Genomic DNA, 15,513 nt, shown 5'->3' with positions numbered 1-15,513 from the left:
TTTGTCGTGTACGCCGATTTTGAATCTTTTCCAAAACCGAATCAAACTTGTCAACCGGAAGTTTCTCAGAAGACGACGAAATACCAAAAGCACGAACCATCGGGCTTTTGCTATTATATCAAGTGTTTCGATGACTCGGTGTACACTCAAGAACCAGTGATCTTCACCAAGGAATCCGAGGACCAAGATGTGGCTCAGATTTTTGTGGAAACTCTAGAGCAAAACATCAAAGAGATCCATCAACAATTCAAGTTCCAAAAGGAGATGATCTTCGGGGAGCAAGAGCGAGAGATCAACAAAAAATCCACCCACTGCCACATCTGTAAGGATCCACTGACTCCCGATGATAAAGATAATTACAACGTCAGAGACCACTGTCACTATAAGGGAACCTTTAGAGGAGCTGCCCACAATATCTGCAATATGAAATATAGGAAACCAAATTTCTTTCCCGTGATTTTCCATAATCTAGCCGGATATGACGCTCATCTGTTCATCAAGAATCTTGGCAAGACCGAGGAGAGATCGACTGTATTCCTTCCAACGAAGAGAAGTACATCTCATTCACCAAGAAGATATTGGTTGACACCTTTACCAATAAGGAAGGAAAAGAAGTCGATGTCAAGCGTGATCTCAGATTTATCGACAGCTTCAAATTTATGGCTGCTGGACTTGGCAAACTCGTCGGAAATTTGGATGAGTTTTCTGAATTACCGAAATTTTATCAGGATGAACAACTTCAGCTGCTCTTCAGAAAAGGTGCATACCCCTATGATCACGTTAACTCTCTCGAGAAACTTCAGGAAACTAGTCTCCCTTCCAAGCAAGCTTTCTATTCCAAGCTCAACGAATCGGAAATTTCCGACGAGGACTATCAGCACGCACAGAATGTCTGGCATACCTTCGAGATGAAAACCATGAGGGAGTACCACGATCTGTATCTCAAGTCGGACGTTCTTCTTCTAGCGGATGTTTTTGAGAGTTTTAGGAAAGTATGCTTGAAAAAATACAAATTAGATCCTTGTTGGTACTACACAGCTCCTGGACTTTCCTACGACGCCATGCTGAAAACGACGGGTGTAAAATTGGAACTCCTCGTGGATTATGACATGGCTATGATGATCGAAAAAGGGATCAGAGGTGGGGTTTCCATGATATCAACCAGATATTCAGAAGCAAATAACAAATACATGGGATCCGATTACGATCCGAGCAAGCCCTCCAAGTATATCCAATACCTCGACAATAATAACCTTTATGGCTGGGCGATGAGTCAACCATTGCCAACCGGAGGTTTTAAGTGGATGACTCCGAAACAGCTAGACTCTTGGGATGAAATCCCATGCATTCTTGAAGTGGATCTGGAATACCCTAAGAAGCTACACGACCTCCATAACGACTATCCCCTAGCTCCTGAGAGAGTCACCGTAAACAGGGTGGAAAAACTCATTCCAAATCTTGGAGATAAGGAAAAGTACGTCATTCACCACACGGCTTTGAAACAATGTCTAGACCTTGGACTCAAATTAACCAAGATTCACAGAGGAATCACATTTAATGAGAGTCCCTTTATGAAAAAGTACATCGATCTGAATACCGAGCTTCGCAAAAATGCAAACTCGGAGTTTGAAAAGGATTTTTTCAAACTGATGAATAACGCGGTTTTTGGCAAAACTATGGAAAACATCAGAAATCGCGTCAATATCCATCTTGTGAATTCGGAACACAAAGCCATCAAATTAGCCGCGAAACCCAACTACGAGCGATGCACAATCTTTGATGAAAATCTTATAGCGGTTCACATGAAGAAAATCAAACTGTACTTCAACAAGCCGATATATCTCGGAATGAGTATCCTGGATATCTCAAAGACAATGATGTACGACTTTCACTACAATTACATCAAGAAAAAGTACGGAAACAAAGCGAAGCTCTGTATGACAGATACAGACTCGCTACTTTATGAAATCGAGACCGAAGATTTCTACGAGGACATCGCTCAAGACGTGGACCGCTACTTTGACACTTCCAACTACCCAGCTGATCATCCGTCGGGAATTCCGACTGGAAAGAACAAAAAAGTTCCCGGCATGTTCAAGGACGAAGCCGGAGGAAAGCAGATAGTGGAATTTGCTGGACTGAGAGCAAAGTTGTACTCTTTTAAAATGCACGAGGGAAACGAGGAAAAGAGGTGCAAAGGAGTAAAGAAAGCGGTCGTCGAAAGAAAGATTACCTTCGACGACTACAAACGCTGTCTCTTCGATGAGAAACCTCAGACGAGAACGATGAATGTGATTAGGAGTTACAAGCACGAGGTGTACACTGAAACCGTTAACAAAGTCGCGCTCGATTCCAAAGATGATAAGAGAAGCATACTTGAGGACAAAATTCACACACATGCATACGGACACTACGCCGTAAAACTTGAATAAGAAATTTTACTTCAAAACTCTGTCGGTGGCAACTGTGTACCCTCGGGTACTATCATAAGCTCCTGTCTAACAAACGCTCTTTTGGTGCACCTTCACTCAAATAGTACAAAATTGGATCACCCGGTGTTCTCACGATACTATCAACCGTGTAAGTTTCCAGAGACCAAATGGGATCGGTTGCACGTCTTCTCTCACCTCCCTCCAACTCTCCGGGAGCGTACAAATACCTCAATCTCACGTTACCTGGAATTTCAATCTCATTTTTCAACTTCTGTGGAGCTGAAGACATCGTTTCAATCTTTTCTTCTTGATAGCATCAACCGGTTTCATTCCTATCAGCCGAGTCTCTTCGCTGTTCAAAGCTCTGATCACATCCGGAAGCCTACCCACCCACTCGGTAGACCTCACATTTTTCTGACCACGAGCTTCCATCAGTATTTCCTGCGAGTACTAATGGCCAAACAGTCTTTCAGCCAAAGTTCTGTTGAATCTTTCAACAATTGCCTGAGCTCTATGTTGACCAGGCAACCCTCTTCTGATATCGACCTTGTGCTTTTTCATCACTTCGTTCACTTTGCCCATGAATTCTCTTCCAGGATCGACCTGCAGAAGCTTCGGCCACTTTAAAACTCGAGAGTAAATTTTTTCAAATGCCTTAGCCACCTCCCCAGATTCCTTCGAGCTCAGAGGCTCAGCTTCCTTGTATCTGCTCGCGACATCCACCACAGTCAACGCGTACTTGTAAAGCTTTTTTCCTTTACTCGGTCTGTCGTGAGGGAGAAACAACAAATCGGCTTGATGAACTTCATTAGGTACACTTACGTTAAATTTTGCTCTGGGAATGTACTTCGGAGGTGGTAGGTAAATTTGCCACTGAGTCTGCTTTTTCAAAAAATTTCTAGCTTTTTCTTTCGTCACTCCAGCCTCTTTCGCCAGCTTGTCTATCGCAGAAACACCCTTCCAATACCCTCTTGGACTGTAGTAAACCTTAGACATTTTAGTTTCAGCCATCTTTTATTTTTAGCCCGATTTAAAAATAAAAACAGTTTAAGAAAATCCCGGCTAATAAAAAACAAACAAAATGGCAAAACAATCAAGCATACTGAAGGTGGAATTTGAACATTTGTTAGAAGGGCAAAAAGGATCCTCAATTTTGAAATGGGTTGAACTAGAAGAAGGTGGAATTTACGAAATTACCAATTTTGAGATCATGGAAACCAGGGTTGGAAAATCCGGAGTTATCACTCTCAGTGATAACACTCGAGTTTGGAGTTGTTCTACCTTTTCATAAATGCTAGAGAACTTGGACTTGGACTTCGGTGAATCAATAGCTCTTGTTAGACCCACGGGCAAAAAAGAAAGCAAAACAACCGGGAACATGTATCACAGTTTTGACCTTGTAGTGAAAGAGTTGGAATATGATGAAGACTCAGACTAGACGTACAGTCTACCATAACCAACAAAAAAATCCTCTTTAGACATTCAGTCTAAAGAGGATTTTTTATTGTTACAAAAATGAAGTGTACGAGTAAATACAAGCGTTGTTTTTGCAAATTGTGTAAAAGAAAACTCGCCTCCGAAAACAGAACAAAACACCGATTTGCAACCTATACGGTACCGAATTCACTCGGTTGTTTAAAGAACCCGCACGAGTGGAGCAAAGAGTTCCGCCAAAATGTAAAAATTGCAACTCAGAATACATAGTAGACGATGTGTGTTATGATTGTGGTTTAGAAAATGACACGTCTCTTAACGAGAACTCACCCCGAGTTAACATCGACCAAATTCGACAATCGAAAAAGTACTGCGAAACCAAGACCTACCAGTTTGAAGAATACATCGAAATCTATCGAGGAAATGTTACGAGTACTTCTGAGATTTTGATCGACGAGTTTGTTACAAAAATGAAGTGTACGAGTAAATATAAGCGCTGTTTTTGCAAATTGTGTAAAAAGAAAACTTGCCTCCGAAAACAGAACAAAAAACCGATTTGTCTATACGGTACTGAATTTAATCAGTTGTTTAAAGAACCCGCGCGAGTGCAAAGCATACCAAAATGTGAAAATTGTAACTCAAAATACAGTGGAAATGTTACGAGTACTTCTGAGATTTTGATCGACGAGTTTGTTAAAAAATAAAAAAAACAAAAATTGTTCGAGTCCCTGAGTAAAAAAGACTTGTTAAAAGTCTTGAGATCAGACCCAAAAGCCGTTCACAAGATTTACTACAAAATTACGGGCAATTCTCCCGTCGATTTTTGGCACGATCGCATTAATTTGTTATGTGATCTTGATAATATACTGAAAATTTATCTACAAAATAAACCCAAGAGAAATAATTTCAATATTCACTACGTTCTCTTCTACCTACTCAAACGAAGAAATTATCCCGTAACTCTCGATGATTTTCCTGAGATTAGAGGTTCAGCTCCCACTCAAATACTTTTATCCAAAGTATTTGATAGCGACCACACCGGGTCAGAGCGATCCCAGTCCGAGCAAAGCTAATTCCCCATTTTGGATCGATTTTGTTTGATCTTCGTCGAGATACTCTCCATCATAAAGTTGTGGTTCGGGTGGAAAAGAATCCATCAAAATTCCCGTTAAATTATAATACTGTCTCATCGCGTCATCGATGTCCGAAAAGGTTCTCTCCGCGTGACCCTGTTTTTTAATTGATCGTTGATGTAATCTATTCTTGAAAGACGCGCTAGATTCCAAGAATCTCGGTCGTGCTGAAGTTTTTCGAGAGCGAGATCGTGTCTTTTGCGTTCTTCCGAACTACTGAGAGAGTTGAACAAATAATTGCTCCCTGAAAATGCCAAAGCGTTAACCATGGCTCCACCAACCATGAATGCGAGTGACGCCATTTTCTCTTTATTTTCACAAAAAAACCCTCTTAGCACAGATAGTGCTAAGAGGGTTTTTGATATACCTACCTTGACAGAATGTTTTCCTTGGACTAAGCCATAATTTGATCCGGAAGAATTCCTTGATTCACGAGCCAATCTCTGAGCATCGTAGCCGAATAGACGCTCAAAGTCAACTTTACAATATCCTCCACATCAAGCTGCGAGAGATTAGCCGGCTTCATTTTTAGGAACTTTTTCATAACGAACGAGTTAGCCCATATACCGAGGCTTATCGTTGTTGCGTGATACGCACCGTTTACGATCATTTTTACGTTTGGATTGGTTTCTGCCATCTTCTTTATTGTAACTAAAAAATCATCGAAAGGATCGACTTTTGGTTGATGATCGACCGCTGTGGTCACGGTGGGTGGGCTTTCAGTCGTACCGTTTAAGGTAGAATACCCATATGCCACTATCCCTCCAACGACGACGACCGCTCCTCCAACAAGAACTGGACCTGACAACCAGTTTGACACGTCTGAAGGTGTACGTGACGTTTTGTCTATGGTGGACGGGTTCTCCCGTGTCGTTTCCTCTGCTTCAAAGGCTTTCATTTTTGCTGCCCTTTCTTTGTTTCTTGCGGCTAATGCTTTTCCAGCGGTAACCCGGTTCGGGTTTTTGACTTTTGCTTGATTCACTCCTGCCGTCACTTTTGTCGGAGGCGTCGTGTCCGCTGCTGGAACGTCTACTGATTTGGTTTCTAGATCACTCATCTTTTATTATTAGAAAAAATCTATAGATACCTGTAGAATCATCTATAGATATCTGTAGAATCATCTATAGATACCTGTAGAATCATCTATAGATATCTGTAGAATCATCTATAGATACCTGTAGAATCATCTATAGATACCTGTAGAATCATCTATAGATACCTGTAGAATCATCTATAGATACCTGTAGAATCATCTATAGATATCTGTAGAATCATCTATAGATACCTGTAGAATTATCTATAGATACCTGTAGAATCATCTATAGATACCTGTAGAATCATCTATAGATACCTGTAGAAATCATCTATAGTTACCTGTAGAATTATCTATAGATACCTGTAGAAATCATCTATAGATACCTGTAGACTCTTGCGAAAGCTGAAATTTTCTTTGAAACTTCATTTTAAAGTTTTGATAAATAATTATAAACAAAAAATCAGGCATTGATCATCGGAACCGAGATTGGTGTTTTAATAGCGGACACGGAAACTCAGTAAGATGACGGATTCGTTCTCCGAAGAATCAGATTTCAGCGACGAATGCGACGCGTTCGATCCGCTGTACTGCGATTCAAAAGGGAGCATCTCACCTTATCGCAGAGGGTAAAAAGAAGCAGAGAGAGAATCGCCGAGAAAGAGAAGTCGAGCTCCTAAAGACACGACTCCTGGTGGAAGAGATCGCGCAGAGCAAATTTCCCAGAAAAAAAATGCCCTACAAGAAGAACGAACCCCCGGTGACGCTCGTTCACTTCCTCTCGTTCGGGTGCAAGAACTCGGTCTACGAAAAAGAGATAACCTGGGAAAGACAGTGCGACTGCAAGAGACCGGATCTGCATAAAAAATCGCGCAGTATTCCAAAACCCGAGCCGGCGATCGTGATCCAAAAAAGCAACCCAAAGACGTGGAGCAACCTCTTCAAGACCGAAGCCACCATCGCGGAAGAAGATAGAAGAAGGGAGGAAAATGCAAAAAGGTTAGAACGGCAACGTCTCGAAAGGCTCGAGCGAAAAAACGACGCGCCCCCCAGGGTAATAATCCGACTGTGCAAATTTTACCAACAAAATAAGCAATGTCCCAACATTAAAGAATGCAAAGACGCTCACTCTCCCAGAGATTTTGAACAAGAATGTAGATTTGGAAAGAGTTGTAAATTTTTAAAAAATAAAAAAGTGTAAAAATTTACACGGTAAATTATAAAGTAGTTGCCGCGACTCATAAAAAAAAATGTTCGAGGATATTTTTCTCGAACATTTTTTTTAGTTTTGAAACTTTTGTAATATTTTTTAAAAAAAAGTTTAGTCAAACCAAAAAAAATGCTCGAGAGGAACGATTCCTCTCGAGCATTTTTTTTTTAACCCTTTGAGTCGCCGTTAGATTTCAAAGGTTAATCAATCACATCAATACTTGGGAGTCGTCTACTGTGCACTTCGCTTCTGGTGGAAAGTCAACTTTTTAACACCGTTGCTAGTTAACAGAATAGCCTCCAACTGAGCTAGCATACGTCCAAAACTATGATACAGCCCACAGGTCCATTTGTTTAAAGCTAAATCAATAAAGGGCCCTTCGTTCAGAGACTCTTCCAGAGCATCGCGATCGGTAATCGCCAAATTTTTTGGAAGGAAGAGTCCGACCAAATTTACGTAAGCGGTAACGAAGTGCTTTTTCATTGACCTGGTCACTATCCCACCCATGTGAGCCTCGTATCTGGCGTAGAGTCTCATCAGGCTCTTTTGATCAAGCCTATCGATCTCAGCGGAGGTTATGGTCTTTCCCAAATACTCTTTGCTTTTTCCTGCCTCTGCTACGCCGATCAACCGTCAGACTCCATCACAGGTTCCTCCCGTGTAGCCGTACCGTCTAAGGTAGACATTCCGCCTATGGTAGACGTTTCGCTCAGGGTGGGCAGAACGTCCACGGTCATCGCCTCGTTAACTATATCTTCAATTTCAGTCATCTTGCTTTTTTATCTTAAGATTATTTTTGCCACCAGTACTCAGTCGGTTGCTCGGTAATTAGAATTAGTTTGGAATGTTTTTGTTTAGCTAGCTTTTTTTGATCTCTTTCTTCTCTTCTAGAGTTGGGATTATATCGTTCTCCTTAGAGTCTCGCCGAAACTATCTTGATCTTTTGTGTAAAACAGGGCTGTCCATTTTGTCTGCTCTCTGAGATCGGTAACGATGGAGTTATATTTTTGTGTAAGCACCCAAACGGAGCAATTATCGTGTCTTCCCGAGAATGCTAGCTGAGAAAGCATCTGTTTCTTTTTGGTTAATGATCTGTCAGAGCTGCAGTCGTCGATAATGAAAGTGTGTGTGTCCGTCTTGTATTCCATAAGTTTTGTAGCCAAATTTCAAACAATCGTTCAGCCAATCGTCGGACTTTGGACACCAGTTAGGATCCATTGGAATGACATCAACGTCCTTAAAAACCAGGATCTGTTTAAGTACGCTTTGTTGCGCGTCCAGGTAGGGCAAACGATTATGATGTATTCAAAGAAATTCTTGTATTCCCTCTCGAGTAAATCCAGAACAAATTCAGTCTTGCCACAGCCGGTGGCTCCGCAGATTATAGCCGAGTGCGCGTGTTTTGGAAACATCTTTTATTCTAGTAGTTCACGCTCTGCAATTTTCCGGCTTCGATATTCACCCGTGCATCCTGTATGTAGTACACGTAAGCGTTCAACGCTCCTGCCGTCTCGGCTTCTTTTTCGATCTCGATCTGAATACTCTGACTAGCTCCTTCAATTTTCCTACCAGATCCATGCAACGTGTCATCATCCGTGGTTCTCATGTCCAACCAAAGACCATACTTGGTCGTGAGATAATCTCGCCTCCTCACATCAGCCAATCCCGCTTCCTTGATTACGTGTGGAACGGTTCTGAATTTTCCATCCGCAAAGTGCTTTTGAATTTCTTTGAAGTGATGGTGAGACAGCATCCCAGAGGAGTGCAGCTGATTTGGAACACCGTCGAGCGTTGTTGAAACTTTTTTGATCTTTGGGTTGTAGAACTTTTCGGTATCTCGAGCGTAATTGGCTCCTCCTCCATCCGCAGCTGGGTCTACGAAGAGAATCAGAATACCTTTCATGGACTTTGCTCGCGGTGCTAGAGCGATATTCCAGACGGTGTCTGACTTGTTAAGCGACTCTTTGCTGTGTCTGATGACTCTGTCGTACATGACGACGCTTTTTCCATTCACCCTGTTCCTAAGAGCCATCGCTAGCTCAGGATCATTGACTACATCAAACTCAAGGGTAATATCTGAGATGGAATAGCTGGCTGCTGTATCCGTGGACACCACGACTTTTCCGTAATTGTTGAACGTCAGCTCGTAACTCAGCCTGTCCTTCATCTCGTACTGAAAATATGGATTATGAGAATTCAGCATCTCAAAGTCCAGAGGGATGCAAAACATGTTGTTGCTGAAGGAAAGTCCTTCGGCGACATCCTTGACATCTGTACCTTTGTCACCAGCGTCGATTCTTATTTTTCGACCTGCCGCAGACTGGATGCCCTGATCAGCGGCGTTCTCTCTTTCCTCGCTCGTCTTCCAGAGATCTTGGTAGCATAGGAATATATCAGCATCGTTCAGAGTGAAGATGCTCTGTCCTTCCAATTTAACCTCAATTTTTGACACTATCGCTCTTCCGAGATTATTTACGATAGTCCTGTTAAGATCTTGATTTCCACCAGAGGCGGAATTTAGAGCAATCTTGAACCAAAGAAAACTCGTTCCAGGGTATATTACGTCATCTTTTCCAAGACCAGGAAATCTCACCGTGAGAATTCCGGTTTGGTCGATGGTACTCGGAACGTGCGTATTCCGAATACTACGTCTATCACCTTTAACTCCTCGCGCTTTGCGAAGTTGACGGTATGGGTCCAATTTGTATCCGTATTCAGTCGCCATCTTTTATTTATACGTAAAATAAAAACCAAAAGATGACAGATTTTTATCCTCGAGAAGACATTCAGATGGATGACTTCGATGAATTCGAAGATACGATCGGAGATACCACGGGAGCAGTTGGTGGTACACCGGCTGAGACTGATTTTAGTGATGGGCAAATACAAACGGAGGGTCAGAGACGACGAGGAAGCGTCGGTTGGGAAAATCCCGATGTGAGTTTCGTTTCCGATAAGAGTCGAAATTCCATCGAAGATCTCAACGATCGACTCGATCTATTAAAACTTCGTGAAGACAGTCCTTCCCTGAGAAGAACCGTCAAAACATTGAATCGACAAAAAGCGGAACTGGCTAGGGATGAGTTTCGGGATTACGTGAAACGCTTAGGATACACGCAACAAGGAACGGCCTTTGCTACTGAAGCGGTTTTTGCGGTAGATGAAACCGGAAGAATCAAAGTTAGTTACAGAAAAAACAAGTTTGGTTAACCAAACAAAATTCGAGCGAATTTTACCCCTAGAATCGATAGCTAAACAAGTCAAAGGCAAAGATCCAGGAGGTACCAATTTTGTCAAAGTAGGTCTCGGAATCAAGGATTTCAAACGAGGATCAACGCCGCAAGTGCAGGAAAGTGCCGAAAAAGCGTCAACTAGCGCGAGAGATGTATCACCCCTAACCACTACACCCGCTGGTAGACCAAACAACACTAAAAGAGTTTTGGAGGGTCTTCAAAAAAACAAACCAAGACATGGAAGGTTTAGCCAATGAATTGCCAAATGATCCTCACGAAGAAATCCGAAATTTTTTAACCGAACGAGGACAACTCAAGAAGCTGTCTGATGTCTATGAGCACCTTGTCCGAAGAAGGAATGAAAAGGAAACTGAACTGAAAGAATTAAAGTCTAAAGGACGCGGTTCGGTCAGTTTTACTAACCCAACTTACGAAGGTGATGAAGAAGAGCCTCTGCTACCTGTCAGCGAAGAAGATGCTGAAAGAGCTAGGGAGCTTGAAAGCGATATCAAAGAGTTTGACAACGCCATCGCGGATCAAGATGTCAAGGTCAGAAATTCGCTTCAGCGTCTGCGAAGATCGATCGAAAGTTTCATAGACAGCGATGCTACCACGGGAAGTCGGATTCGAGAACTCATTAGCCGAGAGGGAGTCACCATAGTTTCGCTGCTCACAGCCATCGGAATGACGATAGCAACCGTCGTCGAGGGTATTCTGTTAGCCACCAAATCCGCAGTCTCAGCGATCACACCGAAGCCTCCAGAACCAAAACCAGGTCCTCCTAAACCAGACCCAGGTCCATCACCAGGACCCCCACCAAAGCCTAAAACTTGGACCGATTGGATTAAGGATCAGCTCAAGAAAATAGCCAATCTCATTTTGAAACTTGGAGACAAAGCTTTGATCGCACTTCCAGGGATCATCGGGGCTGTTGTGAATTTCTGTCTCAAAGCTGCGGGTCTGTTGCTGGATTTCTAGCTGATCACATATGGACATTAGCTTTGGGTGTTGGAATTTTGTTGTACACTACAGTTATGGAATTTGTCAAAAAGAAGTAAAAAAAATCTTCTCACTAGAATTTAGTGAGAAGACTTTTTTAATGTATCAACTTATTTTTTTAAACCCAGAAAAATAAGAAAATTGCAGCGGCTGCCAAAAATAAAGAAAGCTTTTTCTCATCATGCATTAGAGGCTCTTCAGTCAAGGGTGGACTTTCAACCCTTTCAGTCAAGGGTGGACTTTCAACCTCCTCTAAAAACAACGGACTTTCCTCAGGAGCACTGTCTCCAACATTCGGTCGAGAGTCGGTGTTTACGTCTGAGTTTAGCCCTATCTGCATGTCATCCGTGGCGATTTGGATGAAATTGTTGTATCCGTTTACGGATCCAACAAGGATTTCCATGTTGCTCGGGAGCAAGTAAAGTCCGTGACCCACGACAAAATCCAGTTTGCTTTGAGCGTACTGAAGAGTTCTCTGGTATCTGTCGATCGAGTCCGGAAGATCCACGACCGAGTTGATCGCATCCTCGACGTTTGCTAGAAATTGTTTCTGAGCGTCGAACGCCTTGCCGGAGCCCAGGATGTCGGATCTGGCTTGAGCTTGGGATCCGAGAATTGCCCACGTGTAAGTCCTGACGGAGTCGTTGATTCTCGAAACTCCCGCACGTGTAAAACCCTCGTTCCAAGTGTCTGCCACGAAACTGCCGATAGCAGCCATGGCATCTCCTTTCCGAATGGATCTGTCGGTTATATCCGGATCGTGATCGAACAGCTGTTCAATGTATAGAATCTTGTCAGTCTGATTGTCCACACCTCCGAAGCTGTCCGCGTCAAAGTGAACTTTCCAGGCCATCGACTGACTGTAGTTTCCTCCGTTGGTAAGCTTCGACCATTTTTTTTTTTTCACGAATTTCCAGTCGTAAAATTGTTTGTTGAAGAAGTAACTGCCCATTCCGTTGGAAAGATCGAACTTTTGTCTCCAGTTAGCTCTCGCGGACACTCCAAATTCGTTGCAAATTCTTTCGTAAGCGTGGGTGTCGATCCCGTTGTTCAGAGGATTGAAGGATTCCTCCGAGGGTAGTGGACAGGACATTTCCGACAGGATTCTTCTGATCTGATAATATGCGTGAAATCTGAACACGGATCGAATCATCGGATCTTTGTGACTGAGAAGTTCTTTGGACACCCGCATCCTGACGTGGCGCACCAGACCGCGAAGTTCAGCTGGTTTTGCCAGAATTGCATCTGGTTGGAGAGCCAGTCATCGTACACGGTTTTGTCCGTGACTCTCGGAAGTTTGTACTTTTGCCACAAACTGGGAAATCTTACGTAAAATGTTCCTTTTTGCTGACTTGAATTTCTTGATTTACGAGACTGAAACCGTGCGTCGGTTCGAATACTCCTCCGATTCTCATTTTATTGAAAGATAAAAGAAAAATGTTTGTCACAATTACCGGCACCGGCAAAGGAAAACCTTATCGCCCGTTGCAAAGTATAGACAATAACGGCGAAAACTTAAAAATTGGAATCAAAAGGATCTCGGGTCGAGTAGGTTGGTTCAACGTCGAAGAGGAACTAGAGTGGAGGTACACTCAAGGAGGGCAGGGACCTGAAGAAGCGATAAAAATAAGCCCGGGGCTGTATGATTTTGACCTGCTCGCGAAAGAATTCACGAGTCAAATCGACGGTTTTGAATTCGAAGTCGACGACCGCGATGGAAAACTCAACATGAGAATTCACGAGCAGTATCAGATTTGGTTTCCGGACCGCGTTCGAGAAATGTTCGGATTGGACGACGAAGGGTGGCTAGCAGATGGTGAATACACGGGAGATCGGGCGATAGAATTTTTACCTCGAAGAATTCTCGTATACCTGAATCAGCTGTCAACCACGGACAATCTCGTAGACAACGACGACGTTCTGCAGGGAGGTCAGGTTCTTGGGACCTTCGATCTCACAAACGCCGCGTTCGGGGAATACTTCGTTTCGACCTATGAAAAGCCGAGTTTCAAAAAACTGCAACTTCAAAGTAGAATGGAAAAATTCTTCGAGAAAGCTCGATAATCACGATCAACCGCTGGATTTGGAATTTGAAATCCGATAAAATAAAAGAAAGAATGTCTATCCGGGGACCAACGATCAAAAAAAAATCAACGTCAATAGCTGGCGAAGATGTAGATCTTTCCGCGTACGTCAAAAAAAAACTGGAGCGCGAATGACCGGAAGGATTAACATGGGAGGAAAAAAAATAACGGGGTTGATGAATCCAACCGACCCTCAAGATGCAGCTACTATGGGTTCCGTGACCAGCCTAACCTCATGGTTAAACGACAGAAAAGTTTCGAAGGATGGCGACTCGATGACCGGCGAACTCGCTATGAGCGGCAATAGAGTCACGGGTCTCGGAACTCCCACGGACAACGAGGACGCTGTGACGAAAGAGTACGTAGACCGGCAAATTGGACACGAGCACGATACCAGCTTGCATGTTTTGGGGAGATTCATGGTATGGATGAACGAAGACGGAACGCACTATGTTTCCATCCGAGCCAAAAAAACATCGACTTGGAGAGAGACAAGTTGATCGAAATTAAAAACGGAATGAACAACACTTTCAACGCTAGGCCTATGCAAATTGGTATCACTGCTGGGTTTACGAATTTGCCGAATCCCGGAAAAATTTGACCCCATGCGACTCACTAGACCTTTAGAAATTTTCTTCAACAACCCACATTTTATTGCTCAGCCTTGGAACCTCTCTCTTTTCGGTAAAATCGGGAGTGAACCCGCCGAACGCCCCAGCGAACGCTTGTTCTTTGACGTTTCAGTCTAATCCGAATTTCTTCATGTACCTAAATATTACTTGGACCGACGACTCGATATCGTTCAAAGTGCTAAATAACGCGCGGCAAACCCTCTTTTCCACATCCGTTCAAACGGACACTACGATTATGCATCATGTCTCGATCGAGTACGTTGAAAATAAGCTTTGCTTTTGGATCAACAGGGTTTCAGCAAATGTCTACAAAACTCAAGCCCTGGTAAGTCTCCTTGGAATCAACATGAATTTTGAGCAACTGGGAATACTTAGCTTCTACGAAAAAATTTAACCAAGCAAGAAATCATACAGCATTTTGTTGAAAATCACATCTCGAATTTTACGGAGCACGAAGTTTTGCTGGACTAACGTGATATAAATAAATAAGCATGAAGAAACCTAACGCACCGCCACTTTATCCCGATCTTCCTCAGGAAAGCGAAGATCGAGGAGTCGAATTCCGACTAAAAATATCGATGAGATTAGGAATTTCTTGGACAACGAGGTTAACGAGAGGGAAAAATTGAGGAGAAAATACAAGGCAGCGTGGAACATGTTCTACAACACGGCTCAAGTTTCCGGGCTCATCGCGGTCGGATCTGGAACAGGGGCTGTGGGGACGCTGGCCAGTGGAATTGGCGCGATCGTGAGCATTCCACTCGGTGGAATCGCCATCGCTGGTGGTCTGAGTTAGCGCGGCATGCGTAGCTCTTGGAAAGGCTACCATGAAAAAATTGGAAAAGCACGAAAGCGTAAAACGAACGGCTGAGTCCAGTTTGAATACGGTAAATAATCTGGTGTCCAAAGCCCTCGAAGACGGACGGGTCAGCAACGAAGACTTCCACCACATTCGGCGAGAGTTGGAAAACTACAGAGGTCACAAGGCTGGAATCAAGCACAGAACCAGAGCGGATCTAATTGAACTTACGGCTGATAGAGAACGTGAAATTCGTACAGAGGCAGAACAGGCTGGATTGGAAAAGGGAAAAAAAGAAGCTTTGGAGAGTCTCCGAAGTACATTGAATCCGTAGAAAATAAAAAATTAGAAATCAAACTTGTTTTGTATAAATAAAAAAGAAATGGATATTCCATATTTAACGGATAACAACTTTGTTGAGGACCTAAAAGCGTATGGAGAGTATCGAAAAGAAATGTGGGACGATAAAGGAAAACCATACGGCGTTTGGAGATGGTATCATAACAAAAAAAAAAAAAAAATGA

General features: G+C 43.0%; 1 protein-coding gene across 1 annotated transcript; it reads left to right on the top strand.

The window, feature by feature from the left end:
• The first annotated feature begins 659 nt into the window (after window positions 1-659).
• LOC140160005 (uncharacterized) lies at window positions 660-2,432 on the top strand. Its single transcript, XM_072183272.1, has one exon. The coding sequence runs from the start codon at window positions 660-662 to the stop codon at window positions 2,430-2,432; it is 1,773 nt and encodes a 590-aa protein (XP_072039373.1).
• Window positions 2,433-15,513: the final 13,081 nt, after the last annotated feature.

The sequence above is a fragment of the Amphiura filiformis genome, chromosome 9, assembly GCF_039555335.1.
Source record: "Amphiura filiformis chromosome 9, Afil_fr2py, whole genome shotgun sequence".
NCBI lineage: Eukaryota > Metazoa > Echinodermata > Ophiuroidea > Amphilepidida > Amphiuridae > Amphiura > Amphiura filiformis.
This window is presented reverse-complemented; position numbering and strand designations above follow the sequence as displayed.

What these genes read in the sequence shown, in the direction of transcription:
- LOC140160005 (XM_072183272.1), top strand. Translation starts at nt 660, where the DNA reads ATGGCTGCTGGACTTGGCAAACTCGTCGGAAATTTGGATGAGTTTTCT.